The following is a 22740-nucleotide window of genomic DNA, read 5'->3' as shown; positions in this document are numbered from 1 at the left end:
CTTGATCTGGCCCACTATGGACAGGATTCTTCTGTCATCCACCACACTTGTTTTTTGTGGTCTTCCAGGTCTTTTAGCGTTGCTGAGCTCAGCAGTGCGTTCTTTCTTTTTAAGAATGTACCAAACAGTTGATTTAGCCACGCCAAAGTTTTTGCCATCTCTCTGATGGGTTTGTTTAGATTTTTTAGCCTATTGATGGCTTGCTTCACTGTTTATAACAGCTCTTTGGACTTCATATTAAGAGTTGACCTCACCAGATTCCAAATGCAAATACCACACCTGACATGAACTCTAGACCTTTTATCTGCTCCTTGTAAATGAAATAATGAGGGAATAACACACACCTGGTCATGGAACAGCTGAGCAGCTGCTGAGTCAAAAATCTCTTCAAAATTAATATCTATCCCAGGCTGTAAAGCTAAAATTATTGCCTTTGTTGCAAATCTGGTGACAGCATTAAAAAATAGAAAGTTAAGATGTCAGGATCTTTAGGAATGATTTTGTCTGTACTTACAGCACATCTTGATTGCTTCATTTCAACTCCATTGTGATGGTGTATAGAGCCCAAATGCTAAAAAAATGTCAACATTCAAATATTTATGGACCTGACTGTAGATCTGTATATTTTGCAGGTCAAAAAGTGAGGTCACTGCATGAAATATGTATGTTATTGTGTGGAGGGGCCTGTATATCAGTATAATCACTGAGACAACTACAGTACAAGCAAAGGACAGAGAGACTGTCACAAGCAGTTTGGTTTGAACCACCAACCATGAGCATGGAGCTGATTGGGAAACCTATTCTTTTACAACTTCTTAGAGATCCAGAAATATGTTAAGAAAAGCACATTAAAGAGCTCAAAGATAACCTTATGCAAACATTCACCTATGCTGTTGTCATGACAGCAGGGGCCTCATAAGTACAGACAAGAGCATCCGCTCATGGAAACAAGGCAGCCCACTCAAGGTGACAGTGGCTGAGGCAAGGAGCTTTGAATTTTTCTTCACTTTGTGGGTGAAAGAGACCTCAACATTGAAGAAAAAACCTCAGAAATATCGTCATTCGACAGAAGCACTCACGCATTTCTGTCTTTCTAAAGCCAATAAGTGTAGGCAGCAGATAATTCAATATGACGAAACAACCTTGAGACATAATCCCCCCTCACATAACAGTTCCTCAGTAAAAACACAAGTGGAAAAGCAGCCATCTCGTAACACAGAAAACTGACCTAAACAACAATTCTCCATTTTCATTGCTGTCTGTTTCAAACCCATATATACTTTCCCTACAGAAGCAAAACAATCACTGTCATCCTGTGATAGCACAGCTGAAATACAACATGTCATCTCGGGCTGGCATATGAAAATAACATCCAATATGGGGTGGAAGGTAATTTAAATACAAGAGTTGATGAATGTCTTCAAATGCGATTTGTCCTGCAGGCTTTAAAATGACACCATGTAAAAAAACAGTGAGTAATGAAAAGTCCATATTCATATCAAATCTCATGACCTTTAGCTGGGCATGAGGGTGTATGCTAAATTTTCATCAGTTTTCAAACCAGACTTGATTTGCAAGTTTAATCCTGCTTCTTCTTTTTTTTTTTTTTTTTACAGTGAAATATTTGTATGCAGCCCTCTCTACATGCTTTATTTCAATACTTCATTTTTATTCTATTTTAATCTTATTTCTCATTATATTGTTTTATTTTTATTCATCATAGAAATTCAAACATGACAAGAGAAATAAAAAGATCTCAGATATCTAAATCACACATATCTCTGGGCTTTAAGCAAACTCAGATATTCAAAGTCATGTAACTGACCCCACATGTGTCCTCTGTCTTTCTTTCTCTGTCTGTAAGATGCTGCTAGAGATGATAAAAAGATTTCTCTCCCAGTGGGAGTTACAGCACTGAGCAGTGGAAAATACATATATACATTGCTTTCTCCCGAAGGCTTGATAAAGCACATCAAGGTTTCTTTCTTCTTGGTTACCAAAAATATGAAACTCTTTTGTGCAACTATGAATAAATAAATTCCTTTCGCACTACAGTGATCGTATAGTTTACGTGGAACAAAAACTAGATGGGAGAGCTACACTGCTTTGTGATACACAATAAACACAAACATAGCACCTCCATCCAGAATTGCTTTGGGAACTGAGTGTGTGTTTTAGATAGTGGCAGTAAAGCAAACACATTTCCTCTTGTGACTTGTTTAGTTGTTTTTTCCAAGCAATTACATAGACAAAAGACACTCAAAAACAGTGGATGAGTGTTTGGAAGAAGAAAAATTAAAAGGTAGTGGTTTGAGTAGATGACAGAAAATTGAGAATTTAAAAAATTTGCTGTCAATTTATGTTCGGGCAGAGCTGTAACCAAGATACAAATTGGTTCATACGACTGTTGGAGAAAAACCTGCCGGTGCTTTTTGATCGACAGACATGTAGATATTTATTAAATTACTGCACACATCCACTACCGTTCCAAAGTTTGGGGTCACCCAGGCAATTTCATGTTTTCCATGAAAACTCACTTTTATTCATGTGCTAACATAATTGCATAAGGGTTTTCTAACCATCAAATAGCCTTTCAACACCATTAGCTAACACAATGTAGCATTAGAACACAGGAGTGATGGTTGCTCGAAATGTTCCTCTGTACCTCTATGGAGATATTCCATTAAAAATCATCTGTTTCCAGCTAGAATAGTCATTTACCACATGAACAGTGTCTAGACTGCACTTCTGATTAATTTAATGTTATTTTCATTGATAAAAACATGCTTTTCTTTCAAAAATAAGGACATTTCTAAGTGACCCCATACTTTTGAATGGTAACATATCTTTTGCATTCTTTTACTGGCATGTTTTGTTGTTGTACTTATCATCTGACTATTAACCCAACATCATTATCTTGTCAAAGCTGATGCCAACCACCATCTAAATCAGAAAGCAATTATTTTATTTTGCCATTTTGCATATGAAAACATAAAAAAAATAAACATATTTTGTAAGCGTGAAATGAAGCGAAAGATAGACCAAGACAAAATATACTCTGTTGAAGATATAAATTAAAGATCAGGAAAATCTGTGAAATGAGAACTGTTTTCTTCCCTTTTCTTGTGTGGTGGCTGATTCTTAGATTGTCAACATTTTTTAACCCCATAAAGGCAAAATGTTAATAGATCCCCTACTGACCTATTGTAAGACTGATGAAAACATTCTGAAGGATCCAAGGTCACTCACAAAGGTTGTTTCATATATATATATATATATATATATATATATATATATATATATATATATATATATATATATATATATATATATATATATATATATATATATACATATACATATACATATACATATACATATACATATACATATATATATATATATATATATATATATATACGTAAAACATATATACTGTATGTAAACCTTTTTCAGGACTGTGCGGCACTGACTGACATCTCTATGATGATTTAGCACTCCTCTTGGCACAGATGTCAACTGACCTTAGCTTTCCAACATATCTCTGCCCTCTTTCAACCTATATGAACGTCTAATGAATGTAACTAAATGTAAAAAATAATGTATGAATTTGTCCAAGGGGTTTGATCATTTCTATGCAAATGCAGCTGATCATTATGACCACGTCAGACTGCCTGGTTCAGCGGAAAATAAAACACCAACAAAGCTGTAAATGTGTTCATACCAGTTGTGGACCATCAGCTTCTGCACAGCCAGCAGGGCGTTGTAACGGACTAGCTGGTCTTCATGGTGCATATGATTCATCACCAGCTGTTTGCCACCCAGCTGTTCAATCACCCTGAAATGGGAGGATTATAGGACATAAAGGGAGACAGCCTTTTCAAACAAAAACAGGTGGTATTTTCACATTTTAGGCCATTAACTGATCCTTCAGGTAATCTAATCCAGCCCTTCTGTAACTTTCTACGTACGTTATGAAAGGTCCCTGGTCTTGTGAAAGAACATAATGCAGGGAAAAAACAGGAAAACAGACATACGTAATAGTTGTAATAATAACGTAAATGGTCTGACCAGAGGAGAGAAAAGTAGATATTGTTACATATTGTAGTTCGGAAAGCTGATCCTCTAGAAATGGGGAACGTCAATAAAGTAATAAGACTCATATGGGAGACAAAATTGTCATTATAATGACAAATGGCAATAACTGCCATTATTGATCTTCCAATCACATAGTTTATAAAAAAGCAATCTTGAGGGAAATCTAAACAATATATTGATGAAGAGGTACAGATAAGAGTGATAAAAGCTCAGAGAACTAAAGGTGAAACAAAAGAAAAGATGACCTGAACTGGAACACTACTAAATATATGTTTACACAGCCAGTGGTGTAAATTGTCACAATTTACTGATGACTGTATACAAACTCAATTTACACCATCTGCCCATATATGAATAATATGCTGTTTGGATTTACTGAATAGGAGAGGGATTCTAGATATTAAATTCATCTTTCAAATAATTCTGATGGAACCATTTTTGTCAAACACCTGTGTCACAGAGCAAAAAACATTCCATTTAATCAGTACTATCAATCCATACATGCTCTCAGATGCACATGTATATGTGGATATATAAGTGTTTTAAGTGCTTCAAGTGTATTTTTGTCTTCAGTGTTGTGCTTATTGAAGTAGAACCTACACAGCCAGCATTCAAATACCACCAATATTGCACTGTTTATATGGAGTAAACTTAACTATATCTTTAATGAATAATCAGAGCTTGGATATGAGGCTATCAGCTTCACAGCAGGTTTATTTCTCTGTTTAGACTCACGGACAGCAATGGTTACATACAAGCTGCCATCTTACTATTAATCAGTAATATTTATTCCAGGAAAGTGGTCCCAGTTTAGATGCATAGATGGAGGTGGGTATTTGTATTAGCAATGTGCAATGCTGTTTATCAAAATTTCTTCTGACCAGGGTTGCAGCTATAGATGTTTCTGAGTCGAATGAGCTAACAAATACTGAAAAAAACAACAGACTATTTGGATAATGAATTCAACAGTTAGAACATGTAGCTATCACCTTTTAAACTTATCTCAAAGTTCTTTTAGAGTTGTGCTAAGTTACAATAAAAACAGTTAAGATGCTGGCTGTGCACCTTTGTAACACTGGTATATGTGAATTCTTGCTACAGTGCTGCAGTTTTTGATACCCAGCTTCATTATATTATATTGTAATGTTGTTAACCTGGTGGCTGGGACCAGGACCACACAGTTGATGCTGACCTTCTTGCCTCTGCTGGCAGCTCTTAGAAATTAAGTATATATCTGGTCTTGCGTTTCACTATTACTATTCTTCTTCTGCAATATTTTTTTTTTAAACTAAGCACTTAACTCCTGGTTCATTTTTACACCTGGATGCCTACTAGGCAAATGATAATGTAACACGCATTATCATGCATTGTAGTATGGACAGAGATTATTTCGAAAATGGTGTGAAATGCTCATCTAAAGATTGCTTTCATTATAAAATGACATTTTAAAACCACTTTGGTTTGATGTGAATTGGTTTTGAAAGAAGGATGCCTTACCGTTTACCACGTGGGTAATGTCGTACATACTCTCCAATGTCGTGAGCTGCCACAGCTATAACCTGAGGATCATCAGACACTTCCAACAGCCTTGTCAAAATCCTGTGGAGGAAAGGCAAACAAAAGGAGATTTATTCAAACAGTGAGGTCTGTCTGCAGAAGATTTCATCACGACTTATTCTCGCTGACCTGGATCACATATTTTTCATATGCTTTTAGGCAAATACTTTGAGCTTTGAAAAATAAATACATTAGCTGAGATTACTTTTGCTGAAATAGTTTTGGAAGTGCAAATGCCCATACTCTAAGTAAGCTAAGATTTATGTTTGTTTCAAACTGACGTGACCCCGAACTATAACATCTGAATTCTCAAGGACACAAGACATAAGGTATTGTCTAAAAAGTGGCACCTTGAGCTTCAAAGTGAGACAAACCGCAGGTGAGATTTAGGGAAAAGAGACTAATAAAAAAAAGAGGGTTGAGATGATGCTGGAGCTGATTACAGAGAGAGGACAGTGATGAGACAATGACATGGGCAGCTCAAGATTTATACTGAATGTCAGTAGGCACAGCCCTGTGTGTGACTGGAATAACAAAGAACACAGAAACAAATTGCTGTTTAATCTCCAAGTCCTTAGACTGGAGTACCTACACAAAATTCATCAAACATGATGCTGGTGAGTGTCTCATAGTGGTAAACAGCTGCAAATTTGTACATTTCAAACAGTCTATTGCCTGGAGCCCTTTTGCATTATTCTTCTCTTCAACATACAAAAATAATACAGATGTCTAATCCATAACTGGTTGATCAGATCCATTTTTATTTTAAATGTTTTTTACAACTGATGAATCTCAACTAAATTGTCGATTAAACACTGCATTTGCTCGGATTCACAATAAAAGCAGTGTTTCATGTGAAATAGTGAGAGCATGAAAGGCTCAGTTTCACCATGATACAGCTGAAAGTTGTCAACAAACAGGGAAAAAGATGATATCTCAGCGTACAAATGAGAACACAGGAGTGAAACTAAACTCACAGAGATTCAGGTAAAAGCTACAAGAGGACTGAAAGCAGAACAGAAAAAAAACATTCTCTCTAGTCTGCAGCACAGAAATAGCAAAGTTTAGCTGTTGAAAACATAGCTAAAGGGATGAGAACATCACATGTCTTTTGTGGTTTGTCCGCTGTTGAACGAGCTCAAAAAAGATAGTGGTGTGCTCACTTTGCAAAGCTTTGGACAGAACAAACAAATCCTGGTCTCTTTAAAAAAGACGATTGAAATCTTTAATGGAGCATATTTCAGATATGCATAAAGGTGCAGAAGTATCAGGAGATTTAATTTAAAAAAAAAACACTCATAAGTTACATAGTGTGTTCGTGAAATACTTGAAAAAACCTGGATATATACACAGTATTAGACCATTAAGGTAATTTAAAACCCACACAATCGCCAATGATCTGTTTTGATCGGTAAACCGTACTTAGTGGGTTTTTCCATGAGGTTAAAAAAACACATGCAAGAGCTTCTGCAGCTATTTAACAAAAGTCTCTGTAAAGCATTAGCAATAATGGCATGATTACATCTATCAATGCTTTAACTATTTCTTGTTATTTATTATAGGTTAGAATATCCAACTGACCCACATCCAACTAACCCATTTTGACCTTTGGAAAGGTATCAACATTTTCACATAGTCTTGCTGAGATATTTCTATCTGCAAAAAAGAAAACCAAAACTGTTTGACCAGCCATTCCATTAGAAAGAAACACCATGAAAATGTACAATTGACAATTAATGGAGACTATCAAACTTCCCAAAGCCTAATTTTTCAACTTTCGGAATGAGTGATTTTTAATTTATTTTCTCTAATGGCAACATCATAGTCTGCAATTAAACATATTTGGGTCCTTCTGTACATGGACAAGCTGCACTTTCAGCAGCATTGATCTTTTGCTCCTACTGAAGTGTCAAGGCAAAAATAAGCTTTCAAGGGCCGCACAGAAAATTCACTTTCACTACAGTAAATGTTTTTTCTTACTTGAGGAGCTCATAGTTCTTCTCATTCAGGCGGACAGCATTCTCACGCCAGAACTTTTCTGACTTGTGCACAGGACTCCATTCCAGGCGGCCTGACTTCAGTTCAGAGCTGTACTCATCAAATGAGCTGTAAATCATTAAAATACAGATAAAACACAATTAAGTTATTAAAGAAAAAATGTCACAACTGTAATTTTTCTCCACAGCAAAAAAGCCTCTTTCTCTTAACACATCTTATGTGAAAAGCAGCGATTTGAGAGGCGCAGTGGAACACATTTATAGTACAGAGAACAAACAGAGACCACCCATGCACAAAATCGAACCAACATTCACAGCCTGTTCATACAGATGTACCACATTACTGTAAAGCACAATAATATCCTTAAATATATGAGGCATTCATTTTGAAGTACAGATGATTCCATCCTCGCATCCTACATCACACTTATCTGTACTGTGTAGCATCCCAGAATGACCAAAAATGAATGGTTTAGTAAACTAGTGAATGCTTGTTATACATGAAATAGTGCACTGAGTACCTGAGATCCTGCACACTCTCTCCCAGCCTCTCAAGTAGGAACTTAATATCCTCAGTGATGTCCTCATCGTCGTATTTCTGTTGCTCAAGGTTCTCGAGCTGCTTCAGCACCTTGCACTGAATCATGGCCAAAGCGTACTCCTGGCGAGTCTCCCTCTCTGCAGACTTTTCAAGAAGATTCTGTATACAAGAACAACAGTGTTAGGAAAATATGCCGTGTATTCATTCACTAATACCTGTGTAATTTTATGGAGAAATTAAATGTTTGTAATTTAAAAGAACACCAAATGAATCAATTCATAGATGAGTAACTGAAGTACAGTGCTGATATATCGTTCAAGCAACAGAAAACTGATCAGCAATTTTGATATTGATAGAACTGATTGGGGCACAAATGGCTGATGTCAAATCTTGTCAAAAGTGAGGATTAATGTATATATTATGGATATATTAAATATTGTTAGGGTTGGGTTTTTGACTTAACATTGCTATTTTGTAGATTAAATGGTTAATAAATGAAAAAAGTAATGGTCAAAATAATAAACACTACTATGCTACTTGTACTGTGTTGAGGTGACATTGATGTTTTAGGCCACTGAGGCAACACAAATCAATAAGCACTGCTCTATGCCATTATTTAATTTGTGTATGATTTTACGTGATGAGGTCAGGTATTGCTAGAAACTGTTGTCTGGTTATTTTATTTAGGACCGTTCATAGGTACTTTCAAACATAATACACAAGATAAAAATCTAGTATCACGCAACATTTTTTTTGTCTGTATTTTTTTTTTTTTTTTAAATCAATGCGTATTGTCCACTTCTGAGATTAAAGTTGTTGTTGAAATTAAAAAAATGCTTCCTTGGTAGACACCACATTTCAGTATACACTTCTTCAATCAGGATTCAATTCCATTTGTGAGTGTGAAGGAGATGAAAGAGCTGCTCAGCAACAAGAATGCAATTTTCAAGTATTGCAGAATCTATTTTTGAAGCAAAACCTCTGAACAATGTTCCAGAAGAACAGTGTCAGGTTACAATGGACATAAAGTTCTGTTGCCAAAATTTGTTATGACTCAAGAGAAAAGTGGTTTCAACAGTTCAGCTGAGACTGAGGAAAACATTCCATATCCCAAATGGACCCTTACAGCCAACTTAGAGAGCTTACCTACTACTAATGCCTGACAAATACTATTACCAAGATGACAACCTGCAATGTGTTCACAGTATGTCAAAGAGAGCAAATAGGTAGGGAAAATGTCATAGAGCTTGTTTGTGCATGCTTTCTGGACACTGGCAAATTTGATAACGAAAAAATGTAACTTTCAGTATCAGAGTTAGGTGAGGACGAACACATCACAAATACAGCAGTGCTGCCTTTGCGAACATGTTCAAGGACTTCCAGATGGTCTAGATAATTTAAGTCACTTTGCGAGTCCCATGTGGTGAGCAGAATCATTTGCATAATTAGGACATTTGGGAAAACGGCAACATGCAGAATTAGGTGCCAGATTTTTTGCCATATTAAGTATTTTGTAAAAAGAGAATTTCTACAACATGTAATAATCCCAACGTCCCCAAAATCTGCAGTGACAGAACAATGGGAGTCCTTGGGTCTCAACGAAAGCATTGTTAGTGAAAAACAATGCTTTCTAACTCTCCTTACTCCATGTCAAACACAAGCACTGTAAGGTAAGTTGAATGCCTCTCAGGAAAACCCACGTAACGTCAAGAGGTTTCCTTGGCTGCATGCTATTGCATTTAATTAGCTGTAATATAGCAGTCAAACTGAACTACAGACGTCTCAGACCAATTAATAAACAGAGCCTATTCTTTTGTGGCTGCAGTCACAAACGATTGATGTGACAGCTCTGCTGGCATGAGAGATGGGGGGAATTTGAGGGAAATTAAAACCAGGAACATGACCACATGCTGTTCATTAAAGCCAACCTAACACAGGACAGCATGTTTCCAAAAATTTGGTCCTAAACAAATTTTTTTCAGAAAAACACAATGAAAGGTACAGTAGTCCATCATGGACATTGTATACTGACTCAGTTCATAATGACAGCAATAAAATACTGTTGAAAACTGGCTAAGAGGGGCACAAGACAATCTCAATACTTCCCCTAAAATTGGGTTTGAAAACCAGCTAGCTCATGTTTTGATGGCTTTTATCACACCATTGTCCTCTGAGCAAGGTCGGCTGATGCTGTCTGGTGTTGCTGGGTTAGACAAAGGCAGCCTAGCACTGAAACATTTCATTGAAAAATCTGTACGTCCTCAAGGCCATGATTCGTTGACTTGACATTAATATGTTGTCTAGTAGTCAATATAATGTGTTGTGGGTGGCAACATATTGCAGATTGTTCACTGAAAAAATTTAGCATTTTATGGCAGAGGATTCTTACTGGTAAAAAAAAAAATTAGTTCACAGAGAAATGTTCATTTGTATAAATATTTGGGACCAAGTAATGATTTGTATACTCTTCTGAAGGCTAAGACTTCTGAAGAGTTGGAAGTAAACACATAGATTTTTTTTAGTGCATTTCATAATTGTTCTAGACTTGCATTGGTGCCCCATCAGACTCACTAACTTCCTGTGGTTAAAAAGCATCTTAGCATGAAAGATAAATGGGGGCTTTGCCATTATTTCAATTTTGTCAAGGCATACTACGGAGATTTCATTACCCAACATAATCATAAAACAACAGAGCAAGTCCAGAATGCAGCTCTAAGGACGACATTAAATATTCAGCAGATGTTTTGAGCAACCACAGCAGGGCACTGAAAGAACAGCATAATTATAAACTGCATTTATGTATCATTTATGGATTTGGTTGTTTTATAGGCTGCCTCATCTGATGTTGAAGAGTTGTCATTTAGGTTTGCTGTTGTTGTGATACAGTACAGTGTTAAATGCACTGTGACTCTCCTATGTCAACATGAAAGTCATGGAATGGAAATATGACTGAGACTTTTTAGGCATTTTTTTTTGTAAAATGCAATAACTAACAAATGATGCAAGAGAGAAATGCTATTAGAAAATAGTTATTAATGTAAATGCATATATTTTAACCACTTAGTGAACTCTTAATGCAGCTGCTTATTTCTAACATGACAGCTGCGCATTACAGCTCTGAAATTTTAAACTTCATATACTGAGGCATTATACTCAAGGAAAGCATTTTCATTTGTCATGTTAAAGAAACCAGTTTGAGATGATTTGAGCTTTGTGACATGGTGCATTACCCTGCTGGAATTAGCCATCAGAAGATGGGGACACTCTGGTCATAAAGGGATGGACATGGTTAGCAACAATACCCAGGTAGGCTGTGGGGGTTAAACCATGTTCAACTGGTACTACGGGGGCAAAAGTGCGCCAAGAAAACATCCACCACACCATTATTCCACCACTAGCAGCCTGAACTGTTGTTACAAGGCAGGATGGATCCATGCTTTCATGCTGTTTACACCAAATTGTGCCCATCTGAATGTTGCAGCTGAAATAGAGACTCATCAGACCAGGCAACATTTTTCCAGACTTCTATTTTTAGTGAGCCTGTGTGAATTGTAGGCTCAGTTCCCTGTTCTTAGCTGACAGGAGTGGTACCCAGTGTGGTCTTCTACTGCTGTCGCCTATTTTCTTCAAGATTGGACGTGTTGTGTGTTCAGAGATGGTATTCTGCATTCCTTGGTTGTAACAAGCGGTTATTTGAGTTGCTGTTTTTCTATCATCTCCAACCAGTCTGCTCATTCTCCTCTGACCTCTCACATCAACAAGGCATTTTGTCCACACAACTGCTGCTCACTGGATATTTTCTCTTTTTCGGACTATTCTCTGTAAACCCTAGAGATGGCTGTGTATGAAAATCCAAGTAGATCAGCAGTTTCTGAAATACTCAGACCAGCCTGTCTGGCACCAACAACCATGCTACATTCTAAGTCACTTAAATCTCCTTTCTTCCCCATTCTGATGCTCCGTTTGAACTTCAGGAAGTTGTCTTGACCACATCTACATGCCTAAATGCATTGAGTTGCGGCCATGCAATTGGCTGATTAGCTATTTGTGTTAACAAACAATTGAACAGGTGTTCCGAATAACGTGTATATAGTGTATTCACTCTGTTGAGAATCTGTATTGCTCAGAGAGATTACCACAAGGAAAAGAAAGGTGACAGGGTGATGCTTCTTGCAGTGGATTTAAATGTGTAACTCTAACAGAGCCTCCTCCAGAGCCGGTTAGCTCTGCAGCATCAGTTACCCTGGTGACCTAGCAGGTTCTAAGAAAATCATCTTTGCAGCACAGAAAATTCTGGCTTAAAATTCTGCTGAAAATTTAGCTCAATATACCTCCTAGCCCATTATTATCTTTTTATTGTACACCCCACCAGTGAATGCAACTCTATGTCCACTCTCCTCTGGCTTTGTTTTGGTCTCCAGCAACTCCTGACATAAATATCCATTTCTTTAGTTGCTAAATGCTTCACTATGTTCATTAGCTGGTTGTTAATTTTATCTGTCTGCAGTTTGGTGCTAAGGACGTAGTACAGTTGGTTTTTCACTGTAAACAGTTATGAAAGCAATGAGAGTGCACCAAAACAGTAAAGTCAAGGGAAGCTGCACTTTTTAAAATATTACACTGCAATGTAACACATTCTTACTTTTAAAATGATGATTTTAGCCACTTTACATATTTGAAAAACCTACACTTCAGTCAGTACGTTCAGATATTTTTCAATGAAATGTAGAAAACAACAAGCAAGAAATTGTCCACTGACCCTGAAGGCAGCCAGAATAATTCGAGTGACCTTCTCCTTGACAGACTCCTGGAGGATGTCGGACAAGGCTGGCACCACATTGTTGCGTCTCAACTGTTCACAGAGCTGAGGACTGAAAGCCAGGAGCCACACGCAGAAGATCATCTGGTATTGGAGCTGGAAGCCACACTTGTTGCTCAGCACCGCAGTGATGCTTAAAGAGAAGAAAAATACATAAGTTAAAAAAAATCTAAAATAAAAAAACAACAACAACAAAAAGAAAGCACAAAGTGGGAAGAGAACCCACAATTATAACTGCTACCTGTTCACAAATAGAGGGGCTTTCACAGTTGTCTACCCACATGCTGCTGCTCCATTATCTCTGATGATGGCTTACAATAAAATGCTCAACCTTTGGATAACGGAAAAGTTGCTAAAATGTAGAGTATGGTACTAATGACTACAACTAGACAGGGAGTCATACAATTACAGAATCAGCAGGTAAGAGCAGAGATGTGTATCTCACAGGCGTGCAATAATTATCATATGCGAATTAGGCAGGTCAGTTGTACAACGTTATATAAAGAAAAGGGTATGAGTAGCTTGAACTACTTTCTCCTTTCAGAAATATGGCTCCAGAATATACTATATCCATGTATTCATGTGAGTGACCGTATTGAATGAATCAGTCAGTTAAATTGTAAGTACATTTGTTGTTACTATTGTACATTTCACATGTACAGGAATACTATCTTGAGCTTTTATGTTGTTTACAGACTAATTTGTCACAAACTGACATGTAAGGTGTATGTTTCCAGTCAGGGCCACACAGAGAGCTTGAATTTCTTACTACACTGGCAAAATTGTTTAAAAATGAGTTAAATTGCTTCCTTTGGGGCAGAGATTTCTCTTCCATAGCGGTGGCACAAACAGCTACAGTGCCATGCAAAAAGTATTTGTCCCCCTACAGAAATCTTTTATTTTCGCACTTTTCTCACACTTAAATGTTTCAGATCATCTAACTAAAATTTATCTTGACTGAATATTATACAGAGATAACCCACACAACACAAAATGGAGTTTTTAAATGATGGTTTATTGTAGAGTAATGAAAAACCTATATCACCCCTGTGAAAAAGTAAATACCCCCCTAAACCTAAAAACCGGTTGGTCCCTTGGCAGCAATAACTGCAGTTAAATGTTTGTTACAGCTTGTGATCAGTCTTTTACATCTTCATGGAGGAATTTTGACCCAGTCTTCTCTGCAGAACAGTTTTAATTCGGTCACATTAGATGGTTTTCAAGCATGAACGGCTGTTTTAAGGTCTTGCCTTTAGCATCTCAATTGGATTCAAGTCCGGACTTTGACTTGTATTTCTGTTTTAAGTCACCGCTGTATTTTTTGCACTTCTTTATAATTAATGGCTGTTTGTATCCCAAGTTACCTCTGATGGTGTGCTCTCTATATAAATTACATTTAGTAGCTGCAGCTGGTAACAAACTGATTGGACATGATAGAGAAGTCTTGCATATACTGTACAGAGAGCTGATGAGAAACTGGAAAATGCTTGGGGTTTTGCTCCAGGGGACAAAAAACCTCATTCAAAATACCAATTACAATTGCAACTATGCTTGTAACACAAATCCAGCCTTGCTATTTTAGAAGAGGGCGACATAACCAAGGTACAATGAAAGAAAGAACCGAAAGAACCGGAGTGCAGTGAAGTGAATAACATTGATCATGTGGAAACCTTGCGCCCTGGCAATCATATGGATGCTACTTACATGCTACGGATACGTACACTGTAGTCGCCTCAGCAAGACAATGTAATCCGCCACAAGCAAAAACTACTCAGGTGTGGCTCAAGCAACACAACAAAGAGCCCTAGAATTTGACCTGGTCTCGAAACCCCAATCCAATCATGCATCTGTTGGATGCACTGAAACAAGCACAATCCACAGAGACCCCATCCAACATCCCCCAGGATATAAAGAACTCGCTGCCAACATCTTGGTGCCAGACACCACAGGACACTTGCAGAGGTCCTGTGTCCATGTCCTGATGGGTCAGAGTTGTTTTGGCGGTATGAGGGGGAGCTATACAATGTCAGGGAGTTCTTTTTAATGCTGTTCCTGACTGTGATTGTGGGAATATATAAATAATCACTCACCAGTTGACTCCATCAGCCTCCACCCAGGCAAACCTGTATTCATTGACCCTCAGCATCAACTGAAGGCACCCAGCCACACACTGGACATACTGAGAGCTCTGCAAAAGGACACAGGCAAACATTTACTCAAACAGGAGCATGCTGTGTAATCAGGAGAACAAACAAAATGTTAGAAAGTACATTTAGTGCAGTTCTGAAACATGAATTAGTTGACAAGCAGATAGCACATGGAAGTAGACAAGTCCAAACCTTGCATTACCGTCACCTTTTATATGCATTGCACATGCATCAAATGTATCCATCAACACATGCTAAACCACAGACTAATAAGACAATACAGAGCGACAGGAGGGAAAAGTGTCCCATTACGCCTGAGCAGAATAATGGAAATTGAGTTTAGAGTGGAAGAAGCTGAGAGGAGAAAATAGATCACATTAATCTGTTATTTTAAAAAGACAGAATAAAAGCATAGAGGTCCAGCAAGAGAAACAGGCAGCAGTGAAGACAGAGGAGCGGAGAAGCAGAGGTTACCTAGTTGAAAATGCAGAGGAAAAAGATGATAATAAGTTATTAGATAGCTTTCATGTGTATATATTATAAAGCACACTTCTCAGAAATGTCACACTGTGCTTGACAAAGTAAAGGATATAAAATGGTAGGATGCTGCTGCTGTGCAAATGCTGTTTCAATTTTCCTTTACTATTCTAATGTTCAGGAAAAGCTGTTTGTCATGCGCTTTTAGCACTAGGGAGAATTGGATCACGTCATGCAATTTTCACTTGTATATTTAAAATCAACCAGTGGCAGCAAACACCATGCTGTCTAAATGAAAACTTTCTAAAACTGTTCATGTAAACAGACTCATGTCTCCAACACTCTGTAATTGTTAATGAAAAACTGGAGTGCAAGAACAGGATGGGAGAGAAAAGGGTAGGAAAGAAAAGATGTGAAAGTCCAGTGACAGCTGACAGACGCCAGCTTGCACAAACCCTGCCTTTTGTTCTTTCTTTTTCTGGAAGTGCCAGGGCGACTATAGATGCACTTCACTCATACTCACTTCACTGGGAGAAATAGTTCCTGCTCCTGTTTCTGGACCTGTACCATGTAGATTCTAATGAGAGATACACAAAAGAAACAGCAACAAAATAGTTCACAATCTGTCGCTTCAAGCTGAGTACAAGTGAGGGTGGACAGCACAATATGTGAGCTTGATCATAAATGCAGTTCAGGTAGAGCAGAGGCTCACTGATTTGTTGCCCAGCTGTTGAGGAGGGAAGTGAACGTCAAACGGCATTTCACGAAGGAAGAACATGTTTCCCAAAGATGAAGAATGTTTATAATAAAGAGGTTAAAACATCCTTTTGGAAGAGTTGGTTTTATCTGATTTAAGATAACCTCCGGATATGTTAAGAATACAAAAGCAATCCGATCTCAGAGCTGTTTTATCATCCCAGTTTTAAATGCATGCATCTGCCAAGGTAAAGACGGTCCCTTCAGAGCTGTCAAGGTCTGACAAGTCTGCTCAAACCCATTATGAATAAACCCATTATATGAATTCAGACAAAGTTTTCACTAAGGGCCGAACCAACAGAAAAAAATGAACAGAAAGTAGAAATTATTTTTGCTGTTTCGATGATTACACTCTTTTAAAAAGAGAATAAATTAAACACAGTATAGGAATGAAGAATCCGGTGTCTCAAGAGGTGCAAATATCTGTGAAATTAATAGCCCATGGCATTTAGAAAAAAGAAAGCACAGAGTGAACAATTTTCTATCAGAACTTAATATACAATTTTATGCATGTATGTAAAATCACAAAATTTAATTTGTATATATTTATCCAACCAAGGATGATTCTCAATTAGTCTGACTTTACCCAACTGCAAAAAAATGTCATTTCTTGTCACTGAAGATACTCTCCAGACTTAATTATGATTATGCAAAAATTCACCTTAGGAGGAATAAATGTTGTGATCTTAGTGAACCTTATCAGCTTTCTTCAGCCAACATTAGCGATATTTATCACTACACCATATATTACTGCCAGTAATTGCACTTATGTAGCCTTCTAAGTAGGGCTGGCCCGAATAGCAATTTCTGGGCTCCGGATATTCGGCCCCGATTAATGACTAATACTGCTGTTGGATAATGTCGGATATGACCATAATGACCGAATATTCGGATATTTGAGTCCAGCCCTACTTACAAGCACTAAAAGCACCAAACTGAACCCCCTAATTGAGAGTATTTTAAAAGTCTTTTTAAACATCACTAGACATTTTTTTTTTTAAATTTATGACAAACTTCCAATTCATGTACCTGTGAACTGAGTTGGCTTTTGATCCAGTTAAAGTAGTAGTTGAGATCGCTTCCTTCCATCAGATCACGGCCCCAGGCAGCCAGCTTAGCAATGATCCTTGCCGCCTAAAATACGAGGGAGAAGACTGTACATTAACCTCACTGCCAACAATAAGAAAACTACAGCAAGGTCTCAATAAAATGCACTGAGAAACCCAGGAGTAACGTGTTGCTGTACATTTATGACTTGCTTTACTACACAAGTAGAAAATCATGTACAATTAGATTTCAGCAATGCAAAATACATTTATAGCACACGTGTATTGTGAGCAGCGATACTGAGAATGAATCACTGCTTGCTAACTGCAGTGTCCTTGATCTGAAGCTTTGTTTGAGAGGGAGTACAAAGATAAGAAATAGTTAGAAAAGAGCTAAAGCTTCATCTCATTTGCAGCATTCTACCTGATCAGATCTTCAATGATGCATTACAGCATTGTTAATTAGAACTTCAGAAAAGGGACAAATATAGATAAGAGAAGCAGGGTAAAGGCTGGTCACAGAAAAAAATAAGTCATTTGGCTTCTTCTATCTTTTCCAGAAAGCTCTCACAATACAGACTATGATGCATCTAAGTGCAAAAATGACAGACGCCACATCTAATATCACATAAACAATTTCAGCTTGGTAAGTGTTTCCGTGCTGTGAGATGAGACAGGAATAAATTTAGTTCCACAATTTCCTCCTTGCCAAGAGAGGATGTGTAGAAACGTTGAGGCTGTAATTTAAAAGCACAACTCAGCACGATAGTTGGATTGAGTTAAGTGCTGTGTCACAGACTTGGGGTCACATTATGCCCACCTGCTGGATGCCATCTGGCTGCCATACTTAATAAAGCTGCATGTGCCCTATCAGAGTACTCAGCTTGTCATTAGGTGGCCATTTTTTGCTTGAAATGGGTGACAAGGAGAAGTCATTACATTATTGCCTGTTTTTAAAGAAAAAAGGCAAAGTTTGCTTCGTGAGAGATTATTGATGTCTTGCTATGATTAGAAATAGAGACATCTGTAAAAAAAAATCATGGCTGTAAATGGGATACACATCTTACTATGTTATGATCCCACTAAATCATGTGCTCATTCCTAAAAATGCCACGTTGTGCTTACATTTTAGGGTTGGACTACAGATGTTTTCACACTTAAAATAATACTAAAAACAATAATCACCTTTATTTATAGAGCACTTTTCAAACTCCACATTACACAGTGTTTCACAAGGGCAACAAACTAAAACAGATATGGGACAAAATCAGCAGCACCAGGCAATCTAGCCTATAAAACCAATACAGTTTGTATTTTAAAGAATGACAGTTCAAATAAATGTAAAATTCATTAGAACTCAAAGTGTATTAGAGAAGATCATCTGATAAAAGAATATCTTCAGAACAGACTCAAAACAAGTCTCCGCCAACCTGATTTCTTTGGTCACAGCCCACTGTGCACATGTACGATCTAGAAAATGTCAGTGTCGCTCATGAGCCTGCAACAACCAGGCTAATGTCGCAGGGAGAGTTTGGATTTTGATAGGTCTTGCATTTTTGCATTTTTCCAAACACTGAAATGCAAAAATCTCCCAACTCACCATGTGGACAGTAAAGAGGTCCTGACGATTCAGCATTGGAAGGAAGTAGGACCAGGCGGTGTTTTTTGTCTTTTTGGCATAGTCAAAGAAGATGTTCACCCTCTGATGGTTCTCCTGAGTAACAGCAAATCAGAACCTTGGATGAGCTCTTGGATTGTAAACTTTGATGCAAAACTGTATGGAACATAATCCTCAACTTAAAACAAACAATTAATACTTTGAGAAACAATGTTAAATGTTAATACTGCAGTAATTTCCAAATAAGTCAGCAACAAGTCTGACACCACCGGGATTAAGGGTGCAGTCCGTACATAGATATTTAACTGGCTAACGACCACAAATGTTGCTATTGGTTTTCTTCTGTGTCACTGGTTCATGTTCAGATTGTTACTCAGTAAACCCTTATGTGGTGTGGACTTGGAGTTTCTCCAAACCCCAGATAAACATCAATAGAGCTTTCCAAAACTGAAGGGGGCTTTAAACTGAAACATGTATAATAGTGCAGAGTTATCATTAAATTTACTTAACAGATAAAGTACAGCTGACAGCATATTAGATATTACACATCAGATGTGTTTTGGAAGAAGAGTTGTTCAGGTGAGATAACAGATGGGAATTACATTTGATTTTTAGCTGCATATTCAGTAATGTTTTTTGAAGTGTACTTTATGTTTTCTGGAAATACTGTGTGAAGGTGAAAGAATTAAGTTTGTGGACAGTATTTCTAGTTGTCAGTGCATTCATTTCAAAAGCAACAGATAAATCTTGGATCAATTTAGATCGGAAATCAGCACCATCTGTAAATGTAACACTTCTAGTGTTTACATGTAAAATTCCAATTTTTGCTTGTCATAATTACTAAACCCATCTTAAGTTGTGTTTAAAATCGAAGCTCAAGGATGAACATTGACACTGCTACTTGCTACATTGACAGTGGCCAAGGTTTTGAAAGTGCGTAAAACCTAAACAAAAACTCTTTCTTTGTGAGGTTAAACAATGTGATCGCTAGACCATTCAAGCTTTCTAAAAATGTTCCTACTGCCTGCTAAAATCTCTCTCTCTCTCTCTCTCTCTCTCTCTCTCTCTCTCTCTCTCTCTCTCTCTCTCTCTCTCTCTCTCTCTCTCTCTCTCTCTCTCTCTCTCTCTCTCTCTCTCTCTCTCTCTCTCTCTCTCTCTCTCTCTCTCTCTCTCTCTCTCTCTCTCTCTCTCTCTCTCTCTCTCTCTCTCTCTCTCTCTCTCTCTCTCTCTCTCTCTCTCTCTCTCTCTCTATATATATATATATATATATATATATATATATATGAATGTTTGTGTATGTGTGTGTCTGTGTGTGTCATTTGTCTCAGTCGTGGTTCTGTACCTGCAGAGTGTCATCAATCAGAGTCAGGATGTACTGGACTGTCTGCTCCTTGGAGATGTGGGCCATCAGGTTGAGAAAGGTCTTCGCACACTGAGCAATAATCAAAAACACAGCGCCCATGACTTTCTTGACAAATTGAACAAGCAACCTTTCTTTTCCTTCTACCTGGCACCTCTGAAAACTGTACAGACACAATCTCAGGTCAGCAAAATGCATTACGATGTGTCTGTAGTTAGGTTTACAGGAATGCATTTCACAATGAGTCGTGATGTCACAGTTTAAGGGTAGTTTAAAGTGACTAAAGCACTACAGGTAAAACAACAGGAGACACTACATTAAGGAGGGCATGTTAGTATTGGGTACATGTAGGATATGAAATACAAACCAGGAAGTTCAGATTAAAGCTGTTTCAAATGATACTACAAGTTGTCTGAAGTCTTCTTCATATAGGACTATTATTAAATGGGCACCTCCAGTAATTTGTAACAATTGCAGAGGTTTTCCAATATCTTAACCCTATGCAAATCTGCACAGTTTGTAAAGTAAAAATTGCACTGCAAATGAGCTGCCACAGTCAGAAAGCACAGAGTTCCTGCAATATTAGTATTCACATAAGGATCAGCTTCTCATTGATCGGGGATGGGGTTTTATCTTGTATTCTCTCCATCTTTCTTCTGCCTGTTTTTCAGTGGAGAATTATGGAAGCTGCACTGGCAATTGTAAACAAGAGGTTGGACAGTATTTTGCAGTAGGGAACATTTTGCAGACTTTCAAAAGGCTCAGCAGTTATTATGTTGCAGTGTACCAACATCACATTTGTGGATAATGTCAGTAAACTGAGCTAAAATACAGACTTCACATATCGAGTGTAAATGCATCGCACGAAACACTTCCATGGAGGGGTAATTCCTAAATCACATGAGTTTCCCAGGTAATACTAGCCGCATGTGAATAGAGCTTATGTCTTTAAAGGTAGAACTAAGGCAACTATAAATCTAATCGCAAAAGCGACACACTTTCATTTTTTTATAGTTGCATGGTATATTACAAATTAGCATAGCATCAATGCTAAACCCCACCACGTGTTCTACTTAAGTGCATTTGTCCATTCAGGTACCAGCTCTGTGAATTCACTAAAAGGTAATTAAAGGAGATACCTGTGTTTTTTTTGTTGCAGTGCCATTATTTATCTGAAAGGGTGCCACAACATGTCAAAGCTAATGGCTTCCACTGCTATACCATGCTTTGAATGGCACTAAACAAATAAAAATGCAGAGACAGTGTAAAAGACTCCATACCTGATGTCCTTCATTGGTCAGAATGACCTGTTTCTCCTCAGAGTTGGCCACCTCAAACTTCTTGATGAACTCACAGTCCTCTGCTGAGATCATCTGACTCCTACAAGAAAATAGACCAAGACTCTGTCATTACAGAACACTGCTACTGCAACAAATGATATACTCTAATTTGAGCAAGGACATTGACAGGCTGGCTAAAAAAAAAAGAAAATCACTAGTATTTCATATTCACAAGGAATTTAAAACATTCCACTTGAAGAAAGCCATACAGCATACAAATATGGCTTTGACACACACTGGATGATTGTACCAATGTGCTTTGCTTTCTCACTAGCATGGTGTTTCAAATTGCGCAGGACAGCTTGAACAATAACAGCAATTACCCTCGACATACCGCATGGTCTAGTAAAGACACAGCGCACAACAGTATATAAAGGTATGAATTTAAAGTAAAAACATGCTTTAATATATCCATAATTATTAGAATCAGAAATAAGTCGTCGGATAACTTTTTTCAGGAATTATGCTGCGAGTCATAAATCACAGTTGCTGTATTAAAGCAAACAGGTTAAAAAAGGAAGTATCACTCAAGACAGTGACTCACAATCCAGGAACTAAAGCAGAGCTGCTTTTAGATTACCACACTGCTTTTAGTCAGCAAAAATTCCACTCATGCTCCGGAAGATTGATTTATTGAGAGCTTCTCTTGTTTAATAACGTTCTGGCATGCTGACTTTAATACTACATCACAATAAAATATTTAAATATTCAGTAAAATATGCAGCTATACTATACCAGATAGAGCGGTGACAACCCTCACTATTATTAGACATAGACTTCTACTCTCAGGGGAGAAAAGTACACTGTCAGTCAAAAGTTTGGACACACCGTCTCATTCAATGCTTTTTATTTATTTGTACTATTTTCTACATTGTAGATTAATACTCAAGATTAACACTTTTATGTTTCCAACATAATTCCTATATGTATTCTTTCAGAGTTTTGATGGCATCAGTATTAATCTACAATGTATAAAATAATTTA

General features: G+C 37.5%; 1 protein-coding gene across 2 annotated transcripts in view; it reads right to left on the bottom strand.

Annotated features, from left to right (window-relative positions):
• atp6v1h (ATPase H+ transporting V1 subunit H) overlaps window positions 1–22740 on the bottom strand; it is a 29780-nt gene that overhangs the window by 5452 nt on the left and 1588 nt on the right. The window contains exons 3-13 of one of the 2 annotated variants that reach the window (XM_023286846.3): window positions 21697–21796; window positions 20399–20488; window positions 19039–19152; window positions 17422–17526; window positions 16160–16213; window positions 15103–15200; window positions 12953–13145; window positions 8174–8352; window positions 7636–7761; window positions 5596–5697; window positions 3725–3838 (exon numbers count right to left, since the gene is read on the bottom strand). In XM_023286846.3, coding sequence (XP_023142614.1) covers window positions 3725–3838; window positions 5596–5697; window positions 7636–7761; window positions 8174–8352; window positions 12953–13145; window positions 15103–15200; window positions 16160–16213; window positions 17422–17526; window positions 19039–19152; window positions 20399–20488; window positions 21697–21796 — 1275 coding nt within the window. The remainder of the gene's footprint in view (window positions 1–3724; window positions 3839–5595; window positions 5698–7635; window positions 7762–8173; window positions 8353–12952; window positions 13146–15102; window positions 15201–16159; window positions 16214–17421; window positions 17527–19038; window positions 19153–20398; window positions 20489–21696; window positions 21797–22740) is intronic. The other variant, XM_055014702.1, reaches the window with a different exon arrangement.

The sequence above is a fragment of the Amphiprion ocellaris genome, chromosome 10 (genome assembly GCF_022539595.1).
Source record: "Amphiprion ocellaris isolate individual 3 ecotype Okinawa chromosome 10, ASM2253959v1, whole genome shotgun sequence".
NCBI classification, from domain to species: domain Eukaryota; kingdom Metazoa; phylum Chordata; class Actinopteri; family Pomacentridae; genus Amphiprion; species Amphiprion ocellaris.
Note: the sequence above shows the minus strand (reverse complement) of the source record. Positions and strands in the feature narration are given on the sequence as shown.